General features: G+C 41.4%; 1 protein-coding gene across 3 annotated transcripts in view; it reads left to right on the plus strand.

The window, feature by feature from the left end:
• The first annotated feature begins 453 nt into the window (after positions 1–453).
• The window catches only part of inpp5d (inositol polyphosphate-5-phosphatase D), a 92,804-nt gene continuing 76,150 nt past the window's right edge, over positions 454–17,107 (plus strand). Inside the window, exons 1-4 of one of the 3 annotated variants that reach the window (XM_072915129.1) lie at positions 454–646; positions 727–790; positions 8,745–8,880; positions 8,957–9,101. In XM_072915129.1, the coding sequence (XP_072771230.1) occupies positions 507–646; positions 727–790; positions 8,745–8,880; positions 8,957–9,101 (485 nt within the window). In that variant the 5' untranslated portion in view covers positions 454–506. Of the gene's footprint in view, positions 647–726; positions 791–1,311; positions 1,376–8,744; positions 8,881–8,956; positions 9,102–17,107 lie in introns of those variants that run through there. The other 2 variants (XM_061978384.2, XM_061978385.2) reach the window with 2 other exon arrangements.

Below are 17,107 nucleotides of genomic sequence, written 5' to 3' on the forward strand. Positions count from 1 at the left end.
GTGGTTTCTATTTTCCTCCTATTTCTGCACCGCTTCCTGTCCGCCGCACGAGAACGGCAAGGCCCTTGTGAACGTGCGCTTCCTGCACGGGACATTATTAGGCTCAATGCCAGGGGATTCGCACGGGCGCCACACCGCAGTTTACTGGAATGCGCTCTCAGGTAGGTCCCAGTGGTCCGGTTCAACGAGCCGGTTCCTTTTCTTCGGCACTTCCTCATTTGAGCCTCGAGTTCCGACAGTCCCCGCACGCAAATTATGAGAGAAAACTAACAAAGATGAGGAGAACCAAGCTCAATTCTGCGTATTTACCAACAGCTGGATGTGTGAAATACACTTTTATATCCGGCATAGCGGGCGGTGGGGGGTGTGCCTCGTCTCTGCTCAAATGAGGAAGTGAGAATAAAAGACCGGACTTGTGAAAGATGAACTAAAAACCAGCATTAAAACGCCACATTTGTTTAAGAGCAGATGCAAAAATCTTGAGGTCTTCGCTATAGCCGGGCAGGATGCAGTGCGCTCAGGCCTGGTGCCACGGAAACATCACCCGGTCCAAGACGGAGGATCTCCTCTCCAAGGCGGGCAGAGACGGAAGCTTCCTCATTCGTGACAGCGAGTCCATACAAGGAGCGTTTGCCTTGTGCGTTCTGTAAGTACTTGCAACGAACCTCCACGCCGAGGGCTCGAACCCGGGTGAATAACGCGCATTGTCGCCGTGTCAAACCGCAGATTCCAGAAATGCGTGTACACGTACAGGATCTTGCCCAACGAGGACAAGAAGCTCTCAGTCCAGGTGGGTTGGAGTGTTGCGGTTGTCCATCAAGGTATGTGCGGACTTGTGAGTCGGGGGTTGACGACCAAGGCGGACTAGTAGGGGAGACTCCTTGGTGTTCTTCGGACGAGAGATCGCGGACAGACTAGATCGTACCAGACAGAAGTGAAACTGGAGACTGTTTACAGACAGGCTAGAACAATGGCCGGAGCTAAACTAATGAGACCAGGTGAAACCATACGTGCCAACCCTCCCGAATATTCCGGGAGACTCCCGAATTTTAGTACCTCTCTCGAAAATCTCCCGGGACAATCATTCTCCCGATTTCCGGCCGGACCCTCCAGGTCCGTGCTGACCTGAGTGAGGACAGCCTGTCGTCACGTCCGCTTGGCCAACCAAAAAGTAACCACAGAAGACTATACCGTATAGTCTTCTGTGGTTACTTTCCGGTTGTGCGTTCTGTAAGTACTTGCAACAAACCTCCACGCCGAGGGCTCGAACCTCGGGGAAATAACGCGCATTGTCGCCGTGTCAAACCGCAGATTCCAGAAATGCGTGTACACGTACAGGATCTTGCCCAACGAGGACAAGAAGCTCTCAGTCCAGGTGGGTTGGAGGTGTTGCAGTTGTCCATCAAGGTATGTGCGGACTTGTGAGTCGGGGGTTGACGACCAAGGCGGACTAGTAGGGGAGACTCCCCGGTGTTCTTCGGACGAGAGATCGCGGACAGACTAGATCGTACCAGACAGAAGTGAAACTGGAGACTGTTTATAGACAGGGTAGGACAATGGCGGGAGTTAAACTAATGAGACCAGGTGAAACCATACGTGCCAACCCTCCCGAATATTCCGGGAGACTCCCGAATTTCAGTACCTCTCCCGAAAATCTCCCTTGGACAATCATTCTCCCGATTTCCGGCCGGACCTGAGTGAGGACAGCCTGTCGTCACGTCCGCTTGGCCAACCAAAAAGTAACCACAGAACACTATACTGTATAGTCTTCTGTGGTTACTTTTCGGTTGGCCATCGGTTTACGTTGTATTGCGCACCCTGACGGCAAGTGTGGGAGTCGGTTCGGAAGTATGAACTTAAGTAAAGAGACGTAACTTCGTCACCTCGATTGGTTATTGACTCCAACCCAGAATGTTACACTGCCCATACCTACGCTCCTTCAAAGGCTGTGCTACTGGCTGCAAAGCATTGCACTTTCAAATACAACAATGAGTAGATGAGTGTTATGTGTGTATATGTGTAAATAAATGAACACTGAAATTCAAGTATTTATTTTATTTATATGTATATATATATATATATGGGGCTTCACGGTGGCAGAGGGGTTAGTGCATCTGCCTCACAATACGAAGGTCCTGAGTAGTCATGGGTTCGATCTTTCTGTGTGGAGTTTGCATGTTCTCCCCGTGACTGCGTGGGTTCCCTCCGGGTACTCCGGCTTCCTCCCACCTCCAAAGACATGCACCTGGGGATAGGTTGATTGGCAACACTAAATTGGCCCTAGTGTGTGGATGTGAGTGTGAATGTTGTCTGTCTATCTGTGTTGGCCCTGCGATGAGGTGGCGACTTGTCCAGGGTGTACCCCGCCTTCCGCCCGATTGTAGCTGAGATAGGCTCCAGCGCCCCCCGCGACCCCAAAGGGAATAAGCGGTAGAAAATGGATGGATGGATATATATATATATATATATATATATATATATATATATATATATAATAAAATACATATATATATATTGTTGCGTTTTGGACCAGTTGTTCCTCCCAGGGAATTCAAGTCACAAGTCGCTCCCAAGCTCTTTACGACACTTAAAAGCTGAGTTGAAAAACCACCAGAGACATAATAGGTATTTTGTAATATATTTGCAAAGCTTTGCATATATACATTGACAGAGACAGCATAGAACATTCGGATCGCCCCGCTAAGATGGTCTGGCCCCCCTCGACCAAAACCCCTCTCCTCTTAAGTCTCTCTTCCTCCCCCCCCTGGCAGTCATGTCTCTCTAGCCAAAACAAATGCTTAATATCGCTCTCTCTAACATTCCTCACTTCAAGGTTAAGCACACAGTTTTGCAGACAACCAAAAGACCACATTTGGAAGAAAAACACTAGCTGTTTTGTAATATGACAATGAAATAAAAAGAAGTAACACTTAAATTTGGATATATGTAAATATCTGCCTCCGACAATATATAGCTAGAATTAACTGAAAGTCAAGTATTTACTGTATATATGTGTATATATATATATATATATATAAGAAATACTTGAATTTCAGTGAATTCTAGCTATAAATGTACTCCTCCCCCCTTAACCCAGCCCCCGGCCCCCAAATCTCCCGAATTTGGAGGTCTTAAGGTTGACAAGTATGCAGATGGCGCGGACAGACTAGATCGTACCAGACAGAAGTGAAACTGGAGGCTGTTTACAGACAGGCTAGAACAATGGCGGGAGCTAAACTAATGAGACCAGGTGAAACTGAAGACCAAAACCTGGAGGAAGACGAGCAGACAGTCAGGAAATAATGTAGTCATTGGGAAAATGGTAAAAAAAAAAAAAATTGGACTGTGCAATGAGTTGGGGAAGAGTTCCGCCTCAGTTATTCAGGTATCTCGAGGTCTCCCTCCGGAGGAGGACCATCCTGACTTGGACTGGAAGCTAACTTTATTGTCATTGCACTTAAAAAGTACAACGGAATTTGTTTTCAGTACAACCGTCTGAAATCATCCCATCCATCCATCCATTTTTTTCCGCTTATCCAAAGTCTGGTGGCGGGGCAGCAGCCTAAGCAGGGAAGCCCAGACTTCCCTCTCCCCAGCCTCTTCGTCCAGCTCTTCCCGGGGGGTCCCGAGGCGTTCCCAGGCCAGCCGGGAGTCATAGTCTTCCCAACGTGTCCTGGGTCTTCCCCGTGGCCTCCTACCGGTCGGACGTGCCCTAAACACCTCCCTAGGGAGGCGTTCGGGTGGCATCCTGACCAGATGCCCGAACCACCTCATCTGGCTCCTCTCCATGTGGAGGAGCAGCGGCTTTACTTTGAGCTCCCCCCGGATGACAGAGCTTCTCATCCTATCTCTAAGGGAGAGCCCCGCCACCCGGCGGAGGAAACTCATTTCGGCCGCTTGTACCCGTGATCTTGTCCTTTTTGGTCCTAACCCATAGCTCATGACCATAAGTGAGGATGGGAACGTAGATCGACCGGTAAATTGAGAGCTTTACCTTCCGGCTCAGCTCCTTCTTCACCACAACGGATCGATACAGCGTCCGCATTACTGAAGACGCCGCACCGATCCACCTGTCGATCTCACGATCCACTCTTCCCTCACTCGTGAACAAGACTCCAAGGTACTTGAACTCCTCCACTCGGGGCAGGGTCTCCTCCGCAACCCCTTTTCCGTATGTCCGAAATCAGACATACGGTATAAATGGGTAGACAGAACAGGAAGAGGCGCATTCCAATAGGTTTGTCTATTCTAGTTGTCCCTTCTGGTCCTCAATTGTGTCATAATATAGCTTTGCATATTCATCGAGGTGTTATCCAGTTTGCGATTTAGTTCAGAAATCGCTACAGTCTTAGTGCCCACAGCCCTGCCCATCCCATCAATCATTTGTAGGGTACCTTGAACGACTGCAAGCATCTTCCGAATTTCTCGATACACCAAAGCAACGCTTACCCCAATCAGCAGATGTCCTGTTTTCACGATTCCGAATCGTGACAACTTGACTGGAAGAATCGCCAGGTACACGGCCCTCCACTTCTCCCAGGAGTCCATCGTGTATCCAGCGACTAACGTTCCGTCAGGACAGACAAGTTCCCCCCGACCCGAGCTTCTCGTCAATTGCGTTGAGAGGCAAGTTGATCAATTCCGTTGTTTAGATTTCGGAGAGCAGTGCAAAAAAGGGTCCAAGAGAGTTAAGAAGCAAAAGCAGGAGAGATAAGGGAGAGAGAGGGAAAGCATCCGCTTTTGTTGAGAACCAGAGAGAGAGAGAAACAAATTAGTCGTTTTCCGACTGTAGGGACTTTTTGGAGTTCCTATAACCTTTTTAATCCCCTGGCCGTTTTTCGGCGTGTTCCGACATACAGGAACTAGGGACTGAACTCAGATCCTATAACCATTTTAGCTCCTGCTCTGAGGCAGGGTCTAAACTGAGTCCCATAGGAACTAAAATACGTAGGTTTTTGGTGATTGGTTGAACTGACAAGACTTGCCGGATATGCCATTATTCAAAAGTCCCACAGAGTTGTTTACGAGATCGCAACAGCAACAGGAAAAATGGACACAGCCACCAATAAAAGGACCAACGAGGAGCTCTCCACAGAGGAGATTCAGCGGGTAGGGTAGCTTCCGAGGTCTCCATTCTTGCTTGTGTTGTTTCTCTGTTCACTTTTGGCGGGAGGGTTGTTGGTAGTTTGGCAGTGGTGGGTGAGGCGCTAAAGTAATACGTCACGGGTCGCAGGCGGATATGCGTAACACATGTATCTTACCAAGGTCCCCAGCATCCCCAGCCATGTGTGAACGTGAAAAGGAAAAGTCCCTATGGAGAAGGGTAGTTCCTATAACTAAACTCGAGTGTGGTAGTTCTTCCCGAGAACTAGTATATGCGAATCCGGCTATTGATGGATGGATTGGTGCAGTATGTCACTGTCGTCGTTACACCTAAGTCTCAGGACAACCACAGTCAGTCAGCATGGGCCCCCACCACTCCTCCTTCCGGCTCTGAGTACAGGGGCCCGGCAGGGCTGTGTCCTCAGCCCTTTCCTGTCCTCAGTGTACGCCCATGACTGCATAGCACCAATGCCATCATTACAATTTGCAGAGGTGGAGAAGAGACGGCATACTAGTAAGGAGGTTCACAGGCTGGCGGAGGGGTGCACGACAACTTGTTCCTGAAGACCAAGGAGACGGTCGATGATCAATGATAGTAGGCAATATTTGGACACAATGAGTAAAGAGATTAGGAGGAGCTTTAACAATCAATTTCATCTACATTTCGGGCCGATACCAGACTTGCCGACACACGTAACATAACGGAGACATGAAAGACTTGGATGCCGGTTCACAACTTACTGTATTAGGGCAGAGCAGAACAGGGGGTTGTCCGACTTGACTGAAGTCTACCCAAATCTGGACTTTAGGCAGTGGTTATGTATAAGTCTTGACCATATATAGTATATAGTCCCTTTGGGACTTCTTCAGTATTTGCTGTATCCTCAGCAAATACTATCGTTGAAAAGAAATAAATATATCCCTCAGCTACAAGAGGTAGGCAGGGAAGGTGTTGAGAGGGTCAAAAAAAGACCTGACTTGGGGGTAGAATACAAACTGCCTGGTTTAAAAGGCAGACCAGCGACTGTACTGCTTGTACTTCCTACCAATCCTGTCCTAAGTTACCCGACGAGACATGGGGCCGGTTCTTACGGTTCAATAAATACAAGTAGGCAGGAGCTGAAACTGAACCTCAACATGTTTTGGACACAAGCTCACAATTTGTTAACCAGAGTGTCTATGGAGGTTCTCATTCATCCAGGTCCTTTCATTCTCAGGACTTTCATTCCATCGCAACTGGACTGTTTGGTTTGTCTTATCTCATCCGAGTAGACTTCATCAGTTCATGATCATAGACTTAGTTTGGTCTGAGCTAGTCTTAGACCTAGATTGGTCCGATCTAGTTTGAGACTCAGATTGGTCAGATCTCTCCGACCTGTATGGCTCTCTTCCCAGCTCTCCAGAAACACCAAAATCAGAATCGTCAATACAAATGTAAAATCGGTCCTTCTTTATGGCTGTGAAACCTGGAAAACCACCAAATCAACCATCAATAAACTACAAGTGTTTATTAACAACTGTCTCAGGATTTGGTGGCCCAACAAGATATCGAATGTAGACCTGTGGAGATGCATGAACCAAGAGCAAATTCAAAAAGAAATCAAAAGCAGAAAGTGGGGATGGATCGGCCATACACTTAGGAAGGATCCGAGAAACCTAGCAAGACAAGCCCTGGACTATAACCCTCAAGGCAAGAGGAAGCCAGGGAGACCAAAATTCAACTGGAGGCGGTCCACTCTTGATGAACTGACCAAGGTGGGGATCTCTTGGCAAGAAGCGAAGACCATCGTGCAGAAGAGAGTGAGGTGGAGATCGAGTCTTTGACTTAGATTGGTCAGCTCTATCCTAAGACTTAGATCAGATCTAGTCTTCCCTGACCCCTCCATGAACCAAGAGCAAATTCAAAATGAAATCAAAAGCAGAAAGTGGGGATGGATCGGCCATACACTTGGGAAGGATCCGAGAAACCTACCAAGACAAGCCCTGGACTATAACCCTCAAGGCAAGAGGAAGCCAGGGAGACCAAAATTCAACTGGAGGCGGTCCACTCTTGATGAACTGACCAAGGTGGGGATCTCTTGGCAAGAAGCGAAGACCATCGCGCAGAAGAGAGTGAGGTGGAGATCGAGTCTTTGACTTAGATTGGTCAGCTCTATCCTAAGCCTTAGATCAGATCTAGTCTTCCCTGACCCCTCCATGAACCAAGAGCAAATTCAAAATGAAATCAAAAGCAGAAAGTGGGGATGGATCGGTCATACACTTAGGAAGGATCCGAGAAACCTAGCAAGACAAGCCCTGGACTATAACCCTCAAGGCAAGAGGAAGCCAGGGAGACCAAAATTCAACTGGAGGCGGTCCACTCTTGATGAACTGACCAAGGTGGGGATCTCCTGGCAAGAAGCGAAGACCATCGCGCAGAAGAGAGTGAGGTGGAGATCGAGTCTTTGACTTAGATTGGTCAGCTCTATCCTAAGCCTTAGATCAGATCTAGTCTTTCCTGACCCCTCCATGAACCAAGAGCAAATTCAAAATGAAATCAAAAGCAGAAAGTGGGGATGGATCGGCCATACACTTAGGAAGGATCCGAGAAACCTAGCAAGACAAGCCCTGGACTATAACCCTCAAGGCAAGAGGAAGCCAGGGAGACCAAAATTCAACTGGAGGCGGTCCACTCTTGATGAACTGACCAAGGTGGGGATCTCCTGGCAAGAAGCGAAGACCATCGCGCAGAAGAGAGTGAGGTGGAGATCGAGTCTTTGACTTAGATTGGTCAGCTCTATCCTAAGCCTTAGATCAGATCTAGTCTTTCCTGACCCCTCCATGAACCAAGAGCAAATTCAAAATGAAATCAAAAGCAGAAAGTGGGGATGGATCGGCCATACACTTAGGAAGGATCCGAGAAACCTAGCAAGACAAGCCCTGGACTATAACCCTCAAGGCAAGAGGAAGCCAGGGAGACCAAAATTCAACTGGAGGCGGTCCACTCTTGATGAACTGACCACGGTGGGGATCTCCTGGCAAGAAGCGAAGACCATCGCGCAGAAGAGAGTGAGGTGGAGATCGAGTCTTTGACTTAGATTGGTCAGCTCTATCCTAAGACTTAGATCAGATCTAGTCTTTCCTGACCCCTCCATGAACCAAGAGCAAATTCAAAATGAAATCAAAAGCAGAAAGTGGGGATGGATCGGCCATACACTTGGGAAGGATCCGAGAAACCTACCAAGACAAGCCCTGGACTATAACCCTCAAGGCAAGAGGAAGCCAGGGAGACCAAAATTCAACTGGAGGCGGTCCACTCTTGATGAACTGACCAAGGTGGGGATCTCCTGGCAAGAAGCGAAGACCATCGCGCAGAAGAGAGTGAGGTGGAGATCGAGTCTTTGACTTAGATTGGTCAGCTCTATCCTAAGACTTAGATCAGATCTAGTCTTCCCTGACCCCTCCAGGGTGCTATATTGGTTCAGTTTGGACTTTGTGGATACTTAGAAAAACAAGTTAGGGTACGGCTGGTGTGAAAAGTCATTTCTAACCCGACTGTGAGATAGGGAAGTCCAAACATCCCGACCCAGATAGGTGGAGGATGGTCCTTCAGTTTTTGACAACTAAGAAGTCCAAGAAAGAAAACATTCTCTTCCCCACAGGCATCAGAGGGAGTTCCTATCAGGTTCTACTCCATGCTGCCGGAGTTGGTGGAGGCGTACCAAAACCCTAGCATGGGCCTTATCACGCACCTGCAGTATGCTGTCCAAAGGGAGGAAGAACTAGAGGAGGAACCAGGTCCGAGGCCTCCAAGCATCATCGGGCGTTTCTAGACAATCAGCAGCAATCCTTGTAAGCATGATTTCTCCTCCAGAAAACAAGGACCTTCCACCACAGCTTCCACCCAGGAACTTCCCAGCCGGAGAAGTGAAAGACGGGGTCACCAAGTCTTGTGAGCAGGGCCACAAGGGACTGTCAGAGACCTTCTTGATGAGACTGCAGCACATGGACATGTCCACGTATGTTCAACCTCAGCTAAGACCTTATGGTCCAGCCAGGACCAGTTCTAGGCTTGTTATGGCTAGGAAATGATATGTCATTTTAATATATATATTTTTACCAAACAACAATGTAGCATGCTCACTATTAGCATGTTAGCATTTGAGCTATATGACTTATGTCTAAGTGCAGTGCGTAGGAGCATGATAGGTGCTAACATGCTAACATAAGCATTTTAATTTTGTTGCTATAAACCTATGAATCATGGATGTTAACATTAACATGCTAATGTTTTATGCTAGCATTTTACCACATTTTGTTGCTATAAACCTTTGAATCATTGATTTTGTTGTTTGGCGCCATTTTGCAAGTATGCTAATGTTCCCCATGTTAGCATGCTAACGTTTTATGTTGGCATGCTAACAAAACAGTTCAATGTAGCGCATTTTGTCCGTTTAATCCTAAAAATAATGGATTTTGATCGGTATGCTACCTGTTCGCATTTTAACATGTTAATGTTTTATGCTAGCATTTTGCTAATTTTCTTGATATAAATCCTGGATTTTGTTGGTTGGCGCCATCTTGCATGTATGCTAATGTTTCCCATGTTAGCATGCTAACGTTTTATGTTGGCATGCTAACAATACAGTTCAATGTAGCGCATTTTGTACGTTTAATCCTAAAAATAATGGATTTTGATCAGTATGCTACCTGTTCGCATTTTAACACGTTAATGTTTTACGCCAGCATTTAGCTAATTTTCTTGATATAAATCGTGGCTTTTGTCGGTTGGCGCCATCTTGCAAGTATGCTAATATTTGCCATTTTGGCATGCTAACAATATAGTTCAATGTAGCACATTTTGTACGTTTAATCCTAAAAATAATGGATTTTGATCGGTATGCTACCTATTCGCATTTTAACGTGTTAATGTTTTTTGCTAGCATTTAGCTAATTTTCTTGATATAGATCTATAAATCCTGGATTTTGTACGTTTAATCCTAAAAATAATGGATTTTGATCGGTATGCTACCTGTTCGCATTTTAACATGTTAATGTTTTTTGCTAGCATTTAGCTAATTTTCTTGATATAGATCTATAACTCCTGGATTTTGTACGTTTAATCCTAAAAATAATGGATTTTGATCGGTATGCTACCTGTTCGCATTTTAACATGTTAATGTTTTACGCTAGCATTTAGCTAATTTTCTCGATATAAACCTAAAAATTCTGGATTTTGTTGGTTGGCGCCATCTTGCAAGTATGCTAATGTTTCCCATGTTAGCATGCTAACAAAATAGCTGAATGTAGTGAATTTTGTACGTTTAATGCTAAAAATAATGGATTTTAATCGGTATGCTACCTGTTCGCGTTTTAACATGTTAATGTTTTTTGCTAGCATTTAGCTAATTTTCTTGATATAGATCTAAAAATCCTGGATTTTGTCGGTTGGCGCCATCTTGCAAGTATGCTAATGTTGGCATGCTAACAATACAGTTCAATGTAGTGCATTTTGTACGTTTAATCCTATAAATAATGGATTTTAATCTTTATGCTACCTGTTCACGTTTTAACATGTTAATGTTTTACGCTAGCATTTAGCTAATTTTCTTGATATAAATCGTGGCTTTTGTCGGTTGGCGCCATCTTGCAAGTATGCTAATGTTTGCCATTTTGGCATGCTAACAATATAGTTCAATGTAGCGCATTTTGTACGTTTAATCCTAAAAATAATAGATTTTAATCGGTATGCTACCTGTTCGCATTTTAACGTGTTAATGGTTTTTGCTAGCATTTAGCTAATTTTCTTGATATAGATCTATAAATCCTGGATTTTGTACGTTTAATCCTAAAAATAATGGATTTTGATCGGTATGCTACCTGTTCGCATTTTAACATGTTAATGTTTTACGCTAGCATTTAGCTAATTTTCTCGATATAAACCTAAAAATTCTGGATTTTGTTGGTTGGCGCCATCTTGCAAGTATGCTAATGTTTGCCATGTTGGCATGCTAACAATATAGTTCAATGTAGCGCATTTCGCATTTAGCTGAATGTAGTGAATTTTGTACGTTTAATGCTAAAAATAATGGATTTTAATCGGTATGCTACCTGTTCGCGTTTTAACATGTTAATGTTTTTTGCGAGCATTTAGCTAATTTTCTTGATATAAATCGTGGCTTTTGTCGGTTGGCGCCATCTTGCAAGTATGCTAATGTTTGCCATTTTGGCATGCTAACAATATAGTTCAATGTAGCGCATTTTGTACGTTTAATCCTAAAAATAATGGATTTTGATCGGTATGCTACCTGTTCGCATTTTAACGTGTTAATGTTTTTTGCTAGCATTTAGCTAATTTTCTTGATATAAATCGTGGCTTTTGTCGGTTGGCGCCATCTTGCAAGTATGCTAATGTTTGCCATGTTGGCATGCTAACAATATAGTTCAATGTAGTGAATTTTGTACGTTTAATGCTAAAAATAATGGATTTTAATCGGTATGCTACCTGTTCGCGTTTTAACATGTTAATGTTTTTTGCTAGCATTTAGCTAATTTTCTTGATGTAGATCTATAAATCCTGGATTTTGTCGGTTGGCGCCATCTTGCAAGTATGCTAATGTTGGCATGCTAACAATACAGTTCAATGTAGTGCATTTTGTACGTTTAATCCTAAAAATAATGGATTTTGATCGGTATGCTACCTGTTCGTGTTTTAACATGTTAATGTTTTACGCGAGCATTTAGCTAATTTTCTTGATATAAATCGTGGCTTTTGTCGGTTGGCGCCATCTTGCAAGTATGCTAATGTTTGCCATTTTGGCATGCTAACAATATAGTTCAATGTAGCGCATTTTGTACGTTTAATCCTAAAAATAATGGATTTTGATCGGTATGCTACCTGTTCGCATTTTAACGTGTTAATGTTTTTTGCTAGCATTTAGCTAATTTTCTCGATATAAACCTAAAAATTCTGGATTTTGTTGGTTGGCGCCATCTTGCAAGTATGCTAATGTTTGCCATGTTGGCATGCTAACAAAATAGCTGAATGTAGTGAATTTTGTACGTTTAATGCTAAAAATAATGGATTTCAATCGGTATGCTACCTGTTCGCGTTTTAACATGTTAATGTTTTTTGCTAGCATTTAGCTAATTTTCTTGATATAGATCTATAAATCCTGGATTTTGTCGGTTGGCGCCATCTTGCAAGTATGCTAATGTTGGCATGCTAACAATACAGTTCAATGTAGTGCATTTTGTACGTTTAATCCTAAAAATAAAGGATTTTGATCGGTATGCTACCTGTTCGCGTTTTAACATGTTAATGTTTTTTGCTAGCATTTAGCTAATTTTCTTGATATAGACCTAAAAATTCTAGATTTTGTTGGTTGGCGCCATCTTGCAAGTATGCTAATGTTTGCCATTTTGGCATGCTAACAATATAGTTCAATGTAGCGCATTTTGTCTGTTTGATCCTAAAAATAATGGATTTTGATCGGTATGCTACCTGTTCGCATTTTAACATGTTAATGTTTTATGCTAGCATTTTGCTAATTTTCTTGATATAGATCTATAAATCCTGGATTTTGTCGGTTGGCGCCATCTTGCAAGTATGCTAATGTTGGCATGCTAACAATACAGTTCAATGTAGTGCATTTTGTACGTTTAATCCTAAAAATAATGGATTTTAATCTTTATGCTACCTGTTCGCGTTTTAACATGCTAATGTTTTACGCGAGCATTTAGCTAATTTTCTTGATATAAATCGTGGTTTTTGTCGGTTGGCGCCATCTTGCCAGTATGCTAATGTTTGCCATTTTGGCATGCTAACAATATAGTTCAATGTAGCGCATTTTGTACGTTTAATCCTAAAAATAATGGATTTTGATCGGTATGCTACCTGTTCGCATTTTAACATGTTAATGTTTTTTGCTAGCATTTAGCAAATTTTCTCGATATAAACCTAAAAATTCTGGATTTTGTACGTTTAATCCTAAAAATAATGGATTTTGATCGGTATGCTACCTGTTCGCATTTTAACATGTTAATGTTTTACGCTAGCATTTAGCTAATTTTCTCGATATAAACCTAAAAATTCTGGATTTTGTTGGTTGGCGCCATCTTGCAAGTATGCTAATGTTTGTCATGTTGGCATGCTAACAAAATAGCTGAATGTAGTGAATTTTGTACGTTTAATGCTAAAAATAATGGATTTTAATCGGTATGCTACCTGTTCGCGTTTTAACATGTTAATGTTTTTTGCTAGCATTTAGCTAATTTTCTTGATATAGATCTATAAATCCTGGATTTTGTCGGTTGGCGCCATCTTGCAAGTATGCTAATGTTGGCATGCTAACAATACAGTTCAATGTAGTGCATTTTGTACGTTTAATCCTAAAAATAAAGGATTTTGATCGGTATGCTACCTGTTCGCGTTTTAACATGTTAATGTTTTACGCTAGCATTTAGCTAATTTTCTTGATATAAATCGTGGATTTTGTCGGTTGGCGCCATCTTGCAAGTATGCTAATGTTTGCCATTTTGGCATGCTAACAATATAGTTCAATGTAGCGCATTTTGTCCGTTTAATCCTAAAAATAATGGATTTTGATCGGTATGCTACCTGTTCGCATTTTAACGTGTTAATGTTTTTTGCTAGCATTTAGCTAATTTTCTTGATATAGATCTATAAATCCTGGATTTTGTACGTTTAATCCTAAAATAATGGATTTTGATCGGTATGCTACCTGTTCGCATTTTAACGTGTTAATGTTTTACGCTAGCATTTAGCTAATTTTGTCGATATAAACCTATAAATTCTGGATTTTGTTGGTTGGCGCCATCTTGCAAGTATGCTAACGTTGGCATGCTAACAATACAGTTCAATGTAGCGCATTTTGTACGTTTAATCCTAAAAATAATGGATTTTAATCTTTATGCTACCTGTTCGCGTTTTAACATGCTAATGTTTTACGCTAGCATTTAGCTAATTTTCTTGATATAAATCGTGGCTTTTGTCGGTTGGCGCCATCTTGCAAGTATGCTAATGTTTGCCATTTTGGCATGCTAACAATATAGTTTAATGTAGCGCATTTTGTCCGTTTAATCCTAAAAATAATGGATTTTGATCGGTATGCTACCTGTTCGCATTTTAACACGTTAATGTTTTATGCTAGCATTTAGCTAATTTTCTCGATATAAACCTAAAAATTCTGGATTTTGTTGGTTGGTGCCATCTTGCAAGTATGCTAATGTTTGCCATGTTGGCATGCTAACAAAATAGCTGAATGTAGTGAATTTTGTACGTTTAATGCTAAAAATAATGAATTTTAGTCGGTATGCTACCTGTTCGCGTTTTAACATGTTAATGTTTTTTGCTAGCATTTAGCTAATTTTCTTGATATAGATCTATAAATCTTGGATTTTGTCGGTTGGCGCCATCTTGCAAGTATGCTAATGTTGGCATGCTAACAATACAGTTCAATGTAGTGCATTTTGTACGTTTAATCCTAAAAATAATGGATTTTAATCGGTATGCTACCTGTTCGCGTTTTAACATGTTATTGTTTTACGCTAGCATTTAGCTAATTTTCTTGATATAAATCGTGGGTTTTGTCGGTTGGCGCCATCTTGCAAGTATGCTAATGTTTGCCATTTTGGCATGCTAACAATATAGTTCAATGTAGCGCATTTTGTCCGTTTATCCTAAAAATAATGGATTTTGATCGGTATGCTACCTGTTCGCATTTTAACGTGTTAATGTTTTTTGCTAGCATTTAGCTAATTTTCTTGATATAGATCTATAACGCCTGGATTTTGTACGTTTAATCTTAAAAATAATGGATTTTGATTGGTATGCTACCTGTTCGCATTTTAACATGTTAATGTTTTACGCTAGCATTTAGCTAATTTTCTCGATATGAACCTAAAAATTCTGGATTTTGTTGGTTGGCGCCATCTTGCAAGTATGCTAATGTTTTTCATGTTGGCATGCTAACAAAATAGCTGAATGTAGTGAATTTTGTACGTTTAATGCTAAAAATAATGGATTTTAATCGGTATGCTACCTGTTCGCGTTTTAACATGTTAATGTTTTTTTCTAGCATTTAGCTAATTTTCTTGATATAGATCTATAAATCCTGGATTTTGTCGGTTGGCGCCATCTTGCAAGTATGCTAATGTTGGCATGCTAACAATGCAGTTCAATGTAGTGCATTTTGTACGTTTAATCCTAAAAATAATGGATTTTAATCTTTATGCTACCTGTTCGCGTTTTAACATGCTAATGTTTTACGCGAGCATTTAGCTAATTTTCTTGATATAAATCGTGGCTTTTGTCGGTTGGCGCCATCTTGCAAGTATGCTAATGTTTGCCATTTTGGCATGCTAACAATATAGTTCAATGTAGCGCATTTTGTCCGTTTAATCCTAAAAATAATGGATTTTGATCGGTATGCAACCTGTTCGCATTTTAACATGTTAATGTTTTATGCTAGCATTTTGCTAATTTTCTTGATATAAATCCTGGATTTTGTTGGTTGGCGCCATCTTGCATGTATGCTAATGTTTCCCATGTTAGCATGCTAACATTTTATGTTGGCATGCAAACAATACAGTTCAATGTAGCGCATTTTGTACGTTTAATCCTAAAAATAATGGATTTTGATCGGTATGCTACCTGTTCGCATTTTAACACGTTAATGTTTTATGCTAGCATTTAGCTAATTTTCTCGATATAAACCTAAAAATTCTGGATTTTGTTGGTTGGCGCCATCTTGCAAGTATGCTAATGTTTCCCATGTTAGCATGCTTATGTTTTATGCTAGCATTTAGTTAATTTTTTTGTTATAGATCTATAAATCCTGGATTTTGTCCGTTTAATCCTAAAAATAATGGATTTTGATCAGTATGCTACCTGTTCGTATTTTAACACGTTAATGTTTTATGCTAGCATTTAGCTAATTTTCTCGATATAAACCAAAAAATTCTGGATTTTGTTGGTTGGCGCCATCTTGCAAGTATGCTAATGTTTGCCATTTTGGCATGCTAACAATATAGTTCAATGTAGCGCATTTTGTACGTTTAATCCTAAAAATAATGGATTTTGATCGGTATGCTACCTGTTCGCATTTTAACGTGTTAATGTTTTTTTGCTAGCATTTAGCTAATTTTCTTGATATAGATCTATAAATCCTGGATTTTGTACGTTTAATCCTAAAACTAATGGATTTTGATCGGTATGCTACCTGTTCGCGTTTTAACATGTTAATGTTTTACGCTAGCATTTAGCTAATTTTCTTGATATAAATCGTGGCTTTTGTCGGTTGGCGCCATCTTGCAAGTATGCTAATGTTTGCCATTTTGGCATGCTAACAATATAGTTCAATGTAGCGCATTTTGTACGTTTGTTACGTATCTTAAAAATAATGGATTTTGATCGGTATGCTACCTGTTCGCATTTTAACATGTTAATGTTTTATGCTAGTATTTAGCTAATTTTCTTGATATAGATCTATAAATCCTGGATTTTGTACGTTTAATCCTAAAAATAATGGATTTTGATCGGTATGCTACCTGTTCGCATTTTAACACGTTAGTGTTTTATGCTAGCATTTAGCTAATTTTCTCGATATAAACCTAAAAATTCTGGATTTTGTTGGTTGGCGCCATCTTGCAAGTATGCTAATGTTTGCCATGTTGGCATGCTAACAAAATAGCTGAATGTAGTGAATTTTGTACGTTTAATGCTAACAATAATGGATTTTAATCGGTATGCTACCTGTTCGCGTTTTAACATGTTAATGTTTTTTGCTAGCATTTAGCTAATTTTCTTGATATAGATCTATAAATCCTGGATTTTGTCGGTTGGCGCCATCTTGCAAGTATGCTAACGTTGGCATGCTAACAATACAGTTCAATGTAGTGCATTTTGTACGTTTAATCCTAAAAATAATGGATTTTAATCTTTATGCTACCTGTTCGCGTTTTAGCATGTTAATGTTTTACGCGAGCATTTAGCTAATTTTCT

This window comes from Nerophis lumbriciformis, linkage group LG18 (assembly GCF_033978685.3).
Source record: "Nerophis lumbriciformis linkage group LG18, RoL_Nlum_v2.1, whole genome shotgun sequence".
In the NCBI taxonomy this organism is placed as follows: Eukaryota; Metazoa; Chordata; class Actinopteri; order Syngnathiformes; family Syngnathidae; genus Nerophis; species Nerophis lumbriciformis.